Genomic DNA, 10,856 nt, shown 5'->3' with positions numbered 1-10,856 from the left:
TGCTAAGCATTTGAAATGTAACAAGTACTTTTGGGTGTCAGGGAAAATGTATGGAGTAAAAAGTACATCATTTTTTTCTTTTTGGAATGTAGTGAAGTAAAAGTTGTCAAATATAAATAGTAAAGTGCAGATACCCCCCATAAAATGACTTAAGTAGTACTTTAAAGTATTTTTACTTAAGTACTTCACACCCCTGACTGGTGTCGACATCATCCTACAGATAGGTGTAGAGAACTGTAATGGAATGGAAACTAATCAGCAGCAGAATGATAACAGCCAGACTCACAGGACAACCTACCTAACTAACAATAATTCAGTGTTATGCTCCCACAAACTATACTCTTAGGAACTCATGAAGTTGTTCTGGTTGCCTCTCTCCTAGTTGTGTACTGTATGCTGATTGAATCTATGCTACCAGCATGTCTATAAACATGGTATCGCTAGTAGATGAGGGTTAAATGGGAGAACAGTGGCAAGTGTTACTGAGTGGACCATCCTGGCTAAGTAAATGTAGTAAGAAGTGGTAGTTGCATCACTTGGGGTCCACTCCAAGGAGATACTAGGAGTTGGAAGAGACTGGGCACCATGGCAATTTTCCTTTAGTGTCTTTGACTGATCAGTCCTTGAGTAAACAATCTAAACCTTGGAAGAGTCATGCAAGGATGAGGAACCTATTTGTATTATCTGAGAATGTTTTACATCTTATCTAATCTACAATCTGTCAGATAAAACCATTAATTATTACTTAAGAAGGGACAAACACTTTTTTGTCCTGTGGTTAACTTCCTCCTCGTAATATGGTTAAATATTTGTAATGACCAGTGAGGAGTCCAATGGCTGCTCAGGGGGTGGGGACACAGGCCAAAAACACTCACTTGTATCCTTACAAATATCTGCATTAGGTCAAATCAGATGCCAAGTTGATGAGAAACATCTAGTTAATGTTTAGTTTATGGTTCTGAAGAAGAATTATTATTTTGGTATACTCCTTTCCCATGGAACCCGATGTTAATGTTTTACCAGGCATGTGTATAAATATCCAACAGGAATGACTAGTTACAAACACCTTCATTTGTTGCTTTATTAAGAGATGGAGGCTGTCTGTGTTCTGCTGCTGTTGCTGTGCTGCTGCAGTCTGTCTGGTGCGCAAGTTGAGAGCAGTAATGAAGGAAACGTCACAAACGAAAGCTCTCAACACTTTGACGACAAAGTAGGAAACAACTGGATGAAAGAGCTGATGGAGAGTTCCGGTGAAGCGGCAGGCACCACCGGCTCCCAATCGGACGTCTACACTGTGCTGAGAGAACGTAGTGCCAAAGTGGTAAATCTGGAGAAGGCAGGTAATGGTGAGTGACTGAGCACGATATGATGGTGTTCTTGCTACATTTTGTAACATTGTGAATTTCCCCAATGGCCGGTACTTCTAAAGCCAAAGTTAATTTCAATCAGTTTTGGTGTTTGTGTGTGTGTTCTTGAAATAGTTTACACTTGTTTCCTCACAGAGAGACCTAAGGTGGCGTTCTCAGCATCACTCTTCCCATCATCTCAACACAGAGGGCCCTTTAATATTGACACCACCCTGATATTCACAAATGTTATCACAAACATTGGCCAAGCTTACAACTCTGGAACAGGTAGTTTCTTTTACGGCATAATTACTGTTTCTAATTTAATTTATTTTGAATTGTAATATGAGCTTAGAGGGCTTTGATTGTCCGTGACTTTTATATACCTTCGGACATCAAACATGCAAGTCAACTACTCTGTATAAATTGAACCAAAAGGAATTCATGTTCATCACGAGTATGATGTTGAAATGAATGCATCTATTGCATGCATCTCCTCTCTCTGCACTGCAGGTGTCTTTGCTGCACCGGTGAGAGGGGTCTACTACTTCACGTTCACTTGCAATTCTGGGACTACAGGAAAAGTGAATGCGGCACTGTTGAAGAATGGCAAAAATATGGCTGTCGTGATTGTAAAGGGTAATGTTGACAGCATGGGGTCAAATAGTGTAATACTGCAGTTAAATGAAGGTGATCATGTTAACATTGTCCTCTGGCGTGGCAACAGCATCTATGACAATGGATACAGGAGCACATTCACTGGTGTCCTGCTCTTTCCAATGTGAGGAGAGCATACCATTTGCTTGTTGTATCTGTAATGATTGTAAAGTTTTGTAGGAATGTATGTACAATAATCAAACAGTGATGTTCGTCATCCTTCAGGAAATACTGCAGGTGCATTTCTCCAACGTTTATGCAAACAGGATTCTGAAGGTTTTACAAATGTATGATTTATAAAGATGCTTAATCACCAATACAGTAAAACTGGTTTATCAGATGTCACAGATGCATAGGAATCCCCCCACTAACATATCCAGCACTAACTACAGTGAGCCTGAGCACACTGTACTAGAGCATATGTGTAAGGACCGACGCAAGAGATGAGAAGCAGGTACGGGGAGTCAACGTTTAATCAGGAACAAACAGGTAACAGGACAGCGTCAGCACACGGTTAAACATGGACATATGACAATCAATGCAGAAGCAGGGAACAGAGCGGGGAACCAGACAGATATAGGGAAGGTAATGACAGAGGTGATTGAGTCTAGGTGAGTCCAGTAATCGCTGATGCGCGTGATGTGGGGAAGGCAGGTGTGAGTAATGATGATGGCAGGAGTGTGAAGTGCTGGGGAGCCTGGCACTCGGGGGAAGAGCGGGAGCAGGCGTGACAATATGTTTAGTTGTTTTTACATTTTTTTACTTCTTATGTAACCAAGGAGCATCAGAAACTGAATGTGCCATACATACTGCAGCCTCACAGAAAACAGTTTTGTTCACATAACCTGATTTAATAAAATGTTTTTTGTTCTGTTCTGGAAAATAAAGCAAATATAAGGATCCAACCTACCCATGTCTCAACAATGTTGTTTTATTTGTTTAATCATTGGTTATAGAGAAACAAGTGTATTTCTTGTTATCATCAACATCTGCTATTTCAAGGTTATGTCAGTTGGCCATACAGGTATTATGTTTTGATTTTTTCTTCCTTTACTACTATAGATACAACAGACATACGTTTTATAGAAATATTGTGGGATGCTCTAATCAAAATATACATTTGTCTTCGCTGTTCTATTACGGTAAAAAGCGAAGGATCGGTTTGATGTAAATTGTTGACGCACAGAGTTGAGTGAACTTTGCTGATACTAGGGTTGCAAAATCCAGGTAATTTTGACAAAATTCCCAGGTGGTCCAGAAATCCTGGTTGGAGGAGTTCCGGATTCCCTGCTTATTCCCTCCTGATTCCAGGAATCTTCCAGCCAGGATTTCTGCAAAAGCTGGGGATTTTTGAAAAGTTCCCAGAATTTTGCAACCCTGGTTACATTTTAAATAAACCAATCCATATATATCTAACTCAACATATGAGGAGCAGTCAGACATCTCAGCAAACCTTTCCCACCCGGTTCATTGAAAGCCCTGCGATGGAGTCTGTTTTGGCTGTGGTGGTGTTGCTTTGCTGTTGTGTGGTTGAGACTCAGACGGAGAGTGAGCCTATCTCACCAACACCTGGGCCAAACCAGGTTCCCATCTCAACATCTTTCTCAGCTGTCCCGTCCGAGGTTGACAGGCTGCTGAGGGAACTGACAGCCAGAGTGGAGAAACTGGAGAGCGAGTGTAACGGTAATGTTGGCCATTTCTTATCATTGTCCCGAGACTTAGTTTCTTTATGTGTGTCGGTATTCCTACGGGCGTGCAGGAACAGTGTGTGTGTGTGTGTGTGTGTGTGTGTGTGTGTGTGTGTACGCATGATCAGTGGAAGTGTGTGTTCATGCTCTGTCATTATTTCACAGTATCATTGGAAAGAAGTGCAAAAGTTCAGGCTGTCAAGCTATCTGGCTTCAAACGTATGATGTGTAGTAATCTGAACATAATGTCTTTTTACAGGAAAACCAAAAGTGGCCTTCTCCACTACACTTATGGTCAATGATGAACATTATCACTTAGGACCTTTCGACGAGAACACCACCGTGGTGTATAAAAAGGTCATTACGAACATCGGTGAAGCATATAACCCAGATACAGGTATTTACCCACTAGATTCTCAACATTATTTTAAAGGTGCAATCTGTAATTTCATTTAGTGTCAAGCGCTGCCCTGCACTTATCAACTGAGGGGATGAGACTTAGTGAATCAAACAGTTTGTTTAATATTTCGGGTTCTTGGATGAAAGTGTTTGTAGTACTTTGAGTTGCCACTGGCAATGATGAAAGATACAGATTGCACCTTTATGTATGTTACTGAGGTGTCTTTATGTCCTTGTTCTGTTGTGTCATAATCACACAGAGTTGTTTTTGTCCACCTTGCTTTCCTACCTGATGCAGGTGTCTTTACTGCACCTGTGGGAGGGGCCTACTACTTCACATTCACTTGCAATGTTGGGAATTCAGGGAAGGCGAATGCAGCGTTGCTTAAGAACGGTGTGAAAATGGTTGCCGTCTATGAAACTGCAAACCCAAAATCCGGAATATACCACGGCGGGGCCAATGGAGTCACACTAGACCTAGTGGAAGGAGACAAAGTCAATGTGGTTCTCTGGAGTGGCAGTAGCATGTTTGACAACAGCAGAATTAACATGTTTAGTGGTTACCTTCTATTTCCTATCAATACTAAGTAATAGTAAAAGGCTGATATTTACATGGCAGGACTTAGCAAGAATTGGAAATGCTTATTTCAACATTTCATTAAAGGAATAATCTACTCAAAAGCTATCTTCTGGTATTTTTTTAATTAGTCCAATGTTGATACAGTCCCAAAATGTTTTGCGCTGCTGGTATGAACTGGTAAAACCAACGTAGCAGTAGTTGTTGGGCTTGACGTGCCGGGGCTGCTTGTACACAACCCAAAGCCTGTCTGGCCTCACGTGGTATGAGACTGTAATCCATCACCAGGAAGACAAAAGGTCAGGGGAGAGGACTAACAAATCATCTCCAAAATCTCGCGAAAACAGAAAGGTTGGACTGTTGGGCATGGGGCTAACAACCCGAAACCGCAAAAACTTTGTGTTACAGAACCCGCAACAAATTACAATTCTACAATTGGATGCAAAAATCTCCTAGAGTCCCAGACTTGTATGAGCACCATCAGTGAAAGCCTACGGGAATCTAGTGACAGACTTATGGGAGCACTGAACACCAAAAACAAACTGCACTTTGGCTTTTGTAATTTTTGAACAATGTTTGAGTCCAGAAAGCTGGCACAGGTTTCCAACGAAATGAGGAGATACAAGCTACAGATCCTGGGGGTGAGTGAAGTCAGGTGGACTAGCTCTGAATCCACGAGAACCAGCACTGGAGAAACAGTACTACACGCTGGTGTCAGTGGTGGAAAAGTACCCAATTGTCATACTTGAGTAAAAGTAAAGATACCTTAATATAAAATGACTCAAGTGAAAGTCACCCAGTAAAATACTACTTGAGTAAAAGTCTAAAAGTATTTGGTTTTAGATATACTTAAGTATCAAAAGTAAAAGTATAAATCATTTCACATTCCTTATATTAAGCAAACCAGACGAAACCATTTTCTTGTTTTAAGAATAGCCAGTGGCACACTTCAACACTCAGACATAATTTACAAACGAAGCATTTGTGTTTAGTGAGTCGGTCAGATCAGAGGCAGTAGGGATGACCAGGGATGTTCTCTTGAGAAGTGTGTGAATTGTACCATTTACCTGTCCTGCTAAGCATTTGAAATGTAACAAGTACTTTTGGGTGTCAGGGAAAATGTATGGAGTAAAAAGTACATCATTTTTTTCTTTAGGAATGTAGTGAAGTAAAAGTTGTCAAATATAAATAGTAAAGTACAGATACCCCCCATAAAATGACTTAAGTACTACTTTAAAGTATTTTTACTTAAGTACTTCACACCCCTGACTGGTGTCGACATCATCCTACAGATAGGTGTAGAGAACTGTAATGGAATGGAAACTAATCAGCAGCAGAATGATAACAGCCAGACTCACAGGACAACCTACCTAACTAACAATAATTCAGTGTTATGCTCCCACAAACTATACTCTTAGGGACTCATGAAGTTGTTCTGGTTGCCTCTCTCCTAGTTGTGTACTGTATGCTGATAGAATCTATGCTACCAGCATGTCTATAAACATGGTATCGCTAATAGATGAGGGTTAAATGGGAGAACAGTGGCAAGTGTTACTGAGTGGACCGTCCTGGCTAAGTAAATGTAGTAAGAAGTGGTAGTTGCATCACTTGGGGTCCACTCCAAGGAGATACTAGGAGTTGGAAGAGACTGGGCACCATGGCAATTTTCATTTAGTGTCTTTGACTGGTCAGTCCTTGAGTAAACAATCTAAACCTTGGAAGAGTCATGCAAGGATGAGGAACCTATTTGTATTATCTGAGAATATTTTACATCTTATCTGGTTCATAGTCGCCTATCTAATCTACAATCTGTCAGATAAAACCATTAATTATTACTTGAGAAGGGACAAACACTTTTTTTTCCTGTGGTTAACTTCCTCCTCGTAATATGGTTACATTTTTGTAATGACCAGTGAGGAGTCCAATGGCTGCTCAGGGGGTGGGGACACAGGCCAAAAACACTCACTTGTATCCTTACAAATATCTGCATTAGGTCAGATCAGATGCCAAGTTGATGAGAAACATCTAGTTAATGTTTAGTTTATGGTTCTGAAGAAGAATTATTATTTTGGCATACTCCTTTCCCATGGAACCCGATTTGTTGCTGTAATGAAAATGTTATGATTAAAGGTTTGACTGAATGATTTCACCCTGAAAATGTATAACCGATTGATTATAAGATGCAGGTACTAATGTGTGTGTGTAGGAAAAGTTTAAGCTTAAGGATTTAGCAATGTAAGCAAGACATTCAAGGAAAAAGGGGGACTGTTAACAGACAGCAGACAACTTGTGACCACTGTGAAACTAATAACAGGAAGAAGGTCTCCCCACTCAGGAGGGGAGAAACCTTTAGGCTTACAGTAGATTATGTAACATGGGGCAGGATATGGTAAGCAATGTATGTGATGGAGAAGACTTTTAAATAAGCATTGACAGTGTTAAATCCCTTCTTAATAACATCTCGGCCACTTCACAAAGAAAACACTGACCTCAATTATTAAGCTAGTTTAATTTACGGTAGTGCACATGTACCTCAGGTCTTTGCGGACCTGCTCCCTTATCGATTTTGTTAATACACAAAGTAAAAACACCTTAGTGAATCTGTTTAGAATAACTAAGCTCTTATTATTGATAAATTCCAAGTATTTAGAACATCAAATCCAAGATACCTTAAATTATTCCCCAAAAAATAGTGAATTAAGATTTACTGACCTTCGTCTTGTAGGCTGGGAAAGGCAATGTTGGTTGGATTCCGTCACCGTCTCTGTCGACCTTAGATATATGCCGGCCTGTTATGGAACCCCAATGTCAGGGGTCAGGTCTTTAATTTACGGGTCAAAGACCCGCCCGTGCACGGTTTTCGGCGTGTCACATATGGACGACAGGGACAGGTATTGAAATCCGGCTCGAAGGCCCAAATTGTTATGAGAATTTTGTTCCCAATGTTCATAAACTGAACTTCAATTAAACTACTCAGTCTGCACCTCAGAGTTTGTAAGGTTCTGGTTAAATGACGCAGACGGAGGCCCAGCCTACAATAGTCAACCAAGTTTATTCACGAGAGCTCTGAATATCATACAATGTACACAGCCTTTTATACCTAATATTTGGTCATATCATATGTCATACCCCTTACAGATGCCCCCTCCTCTTCTTTAACCCCTGGTCGGGCATACGGGATGGACATCCAGCGAAAAATCCTAACCCAAATAGCATAACAAAATGTAATATATTTTTTTTCAAATATAGGACTATGTTATATCGTTTTATAGATACACCTCTCCTGAATCGAACCACGTTGTCCGATTTCAAAAAGGCTTTACAGCAAAAGCAAAAGCAAAACATTAGATTATGTTAGAGGGGTATATCGTAAAAGTAGCCACATAGCCATTTTCCAACCAACCACATGCATCACAAATAACCAAAAAACAGCTAAATGCAGCACTAACCTTTGACAAACTTCATTAGATGACACTCCTAGGACATCATGTTACACAATACATGCATTCTTTTGTTCGATAAAATTCATATTTATATATAAAAACCGCATTTTACATCGGCGCGTAACGTTGACTAACTATTTTCCCTCAAATGCATCTGGTGAAACAGCGCTACAATTTACTAAATTACTATTCGAAAACATTTTTAAAATGTAATATTGTCATTCTAAGATTTATAGATGAATATCTCTTGAAAGCACCTGTAATGCCAGATTTAAAAATAACTTTACTGGGTAATCACACTTTGCGATAAAAGGGGATGCGATACTCAGAAAAATAGGCTAGCGTTACAGGTCAGTGCCATCTTGGAACAATCGCATATCAAATCAAATCAAATCAAATTTATTTATATAGCCCTTCGTATATCAGCTGAAATCTCAAAGTGCTGTACAGAAACCCAGCCTAAAACCCCAAACAGCAAGCAATGCATGTGAAAGAGGCACGGTGGCTAGGAAAAACTCCCTAGGAAAAACTCCCTAGAAAGGCCAGAACCTAGGAAGAAACCTAGAGAGGAACCAGGCTATGAGGGGTGGCCAGTCCTCTTCTGGCTGTGCCTGGTGGATATTATAACAGAACATGGTCAAGATGTTAAAATGTTCATAAATGACCAGCATGGTCAAATAATAATAATCATTGTAGTTGTCGAGGGTGCAACAAGCACGTCCGGTGAACAGGTCAGGGTTCCGTAGCCGCAGGCAGAACAGTTGAAACTGGAGCAGCAGCATGGCCAGGTGGACTGGGGACAGCAAGGAGTCATCATGCCAGGTAGTCCCGAGGCATGGTCCTAGGGCTCAGGTCCTCCGAGAGAAAGAAAGAAAGAGAGAAAGAGAGAATTAGAGAGAGCATATTTAAATTCACACAGGACACCGGATAAGACAAGAGAATACTCCAGATGAAACAGACTGACCCTAGCCCCCCGGCACATAAACTACTGCAGCATAAATACTGGAGGCTGAGACAGGAGGGATCAGAAGACACTGTGGCCATATCAAATCTAGTCATCAGAAAGCACTTCTAGGTATCCCAGGTCCACAACAAATGTATTTTCGTTCGAAAAAATTAATCCTTTATGTTCCAATAGCTTGTTCTTGTTAGCTCGTTCTGAAGGCTGCACCAAAAGTTCCGTCGTGCGCGGGACACCTCTTTCGAAAAAATGCATTTGTTTTTATTTAGGTTCGTTCAAACATGTCAAACGTTGTATAACATAAATCTTTAGGGCCTTTTTCAACCAGAGCTCCAATAAGATTCAAGGGGGAAGATTGCATTGTCTTTCAAAACGTTTCGAAAGGGGACCACGTTCCACAGCGTGTCATTCAGTCAGTTTTCACAGTAGGAGACTCAAACCACTTTGTAAAGACTGGGGACATCTAGTGGAAGCAATAGGAAGTGCTCAATGAACCATTGCTCACTGTGTGATTTATAGGCAACGAGATGAAGTTGAGTCCGCAATTCAGAATTCCACTTCCTGTTACGATTGGTCTCGGGGTTTTGACTGCCATATGAGTTCTGTTAAACTCACAGACACCATTCAAACAGTTTTAGAAACTTTAGGGTGTTTTCTATCCACAAGTATTAATTATATGCATATCCTAGCTTCTGAGTTTGAGTAGGAGGCCGTTTAAAATGGGCACGATTTTTTTCAAAAAACGCTGTAGCGCCCCCTATCCTAGGCGAACGACAAGAGGTTAAAATAGGTGCTGTGAGATAGGACGGTGATTTTGTGCAAATATGATAACTTAAAGGGTTAATTAACGAGTGGTAAATTAGCCATAGATCCGAGTCAAGAGACATACCTAAATAAAATCCTAAATTGAGGAGAGGATATAAAATAGGTTTTGTGAGATAGGAAGGTAATTCTATGCGAACAAGATAACTCAAATGGTCACTTAACAAGAGTGAATTAACCATAGATCCGATTCAAAAGACAACACTGAAATAAAGTCCAAAAAGGAGGAGAGGCGAGAGCATTAAATTAAACGGAACAAGGTAAACTAATTGTAGATCCAAATTAACAGAGTGGAATTAAATAAAACCAGGTAAGATAATCATAGATCCAAATTAGTAGTCGTAATAGAACAAAACCAGGTTAAAATGGGAAGTAAAGGGTCTAAGGGGCGTGGAGAACTCACAGGCGATGAGAGATATATGGAGCTAAAAGATAAACGGAATGTAGATTATGGCCCAAAATGGAGGAAGATTTGAGGGTTGCCTGGACGTAGATAAACTGGAGTCTATGATTAAACGGATGCATAAGGAATGTGGGAGAGATGAGAACAAGCAGAAAAAACAAGGTTTGAACACAGCTAGGGTCTGGCTTTCAGAAGCCAGAAAGAGGGTGGAAGGAGAGAAGAAAAAGGAAATCATAGAGAGTCAAGAAACACTACCCTCCGCTCCTCCAGCCGAAAGAATAAGCCACTCGGGTGGGGGTGGGGGTCAAAACCTATACCCATCGCTGGTAGACCAAGCGTGGAGGAGAAATCCCGATGATGAGGTGGTGGTGGTTCGGAGGAGGGTGCAGTTGCCGCCCCGGGTTGAACCTCCCCCAGCTTATGATTGAGGCGTGGGTGGTGAAGAGGTAGAGAGAGAGAGAGAGAATGAGAGAAATAGAAAAATAGAGAGGGAGAAAGAACAGGAACTGATTGTTGCAGCATCAAGGAAAGTAGAGTATGGGCCGAGGCTCAAACAGTAA

The 10,856-nt window shown here is 40.8% G+C and overlaps 2 protein-coding genes across 3 annotated transcripts; both read left to right on the top strand.

Annotated features, from left to right (window-relative positions):
• Positions 1-1,013: 1,013 nt before the first annotated feature.
• Positions 1,014-2,589, top strand: LOC115175088 (complement C1q-like protein 2). Of its 2 annotated transcripts, none has more exons than XM_029734262.1 (3): positions 1,014-1,340; positions 1,503-1,634; positions 1,860-2,589. In XM_029734262.1, exons 1-3 carry the CDS (start codon positions 1,091-1,093, stop codon positions 2,129-2,131), a joined length of 654 nt encoding a protein of 217 aa, XP_029590122.1. In that variant the 5' UTR covers positions 1,014-1,090; the 3' UTR covers positions 2,132-2,589. The 2 variants fall into 2 exon arrangements, with proteins under 2 accessions (XP_029590122.1, XP_029590121.1); XM_029734261.1 differs by having other exon boundaries at positions 1,048-1,346.
• An 825-nt stretch (positions 2,590-3,414) lies between these two features.
• Positions 3,415-4,771, top strand: LOC115175087 (cerebellin-2-like). The gene is made up of 3 exons (XM_029734260.1): positions 3,415-3,686; positions 3,951-4,088; positions 4,389-4,771. The coding sequence occupies exons 1-3, from the start codon at positions 3,428-3,430 to the stop codon at positions 4,679-4,681; spliced, it is 690 nt and encodes a 229-aa protein (XP_029590120.1). The 5' UTR covers positions 3,415-3,427; the 3' UTR covers positions 4,682-4,771.
• Positions 4,772-10,856: the final 6,085 nt, after the last annotated feature.

The sequence above is a fragment of the Salmo trutta genome, chromosome 35 (genome assembly GCF_901001165.1).
Source record: "Salmo trutta chromosome 35, fSalTru1.1, whole genome shotgun sequence".
Taxonomy (NCBI): domain Eukaryota; kingdom Metazoa; phylum Chordata; class Actinopteri; order Salmoniformes; family Salmonidae; genus Salmo; species Salmo trutta.
This window is presented reverse-complemented; position numbering and strand designations above follow the sequence as displayed.

Excerpts from the sequence above, each read along its gene's own strand:
- LOC115175088 (XM_029734261.1), top strand. The coding sequence starts at position 1,091 with ATGGAGGCTGTCTGTGTTCTGCTGCTGTTGCTGTGCTGCTGCAGTCTG. Across the intron at positions 1,347-1,502 it reads TCTGGAGAAGGCAGGTAATG|AGAGACCTAAGGTGGCGTTC; the intron begins GTGAGTGACTGA and ends GTTTCCTCACAG. Across the intron at positions 1,635-1,859 it reads AGCTTACAACTCTGGAACAG|GTGTCTTTGCTGCACCGGTG; the intron begins GTAGTTTCTTTT and ends TCTGCACTGCAG.
- LOC115175087 (XM_029734260.1), top strand. The coding sequence starts at position 3,428 with ATGAGGAGCAGTCAGACATCTCAGCAAACCTTTCCCACCCGGTTCATT. Across the intron at positions 3,687-3,950 it reads ACTGGAGAGCGAGTGTAACG|GAAAACCAAAAGTGGCCTTC; the intron begins GTAATGTTGGCC and ends GTCTTTTTACAG. Across the intron at positions 4,089-4,388 it reads AGCATATAACCCAGATACAG|GTGTCTTTACTGCACCTGTG; the intron begins GTATTTACCCAC and ends TACCTGATGCAG.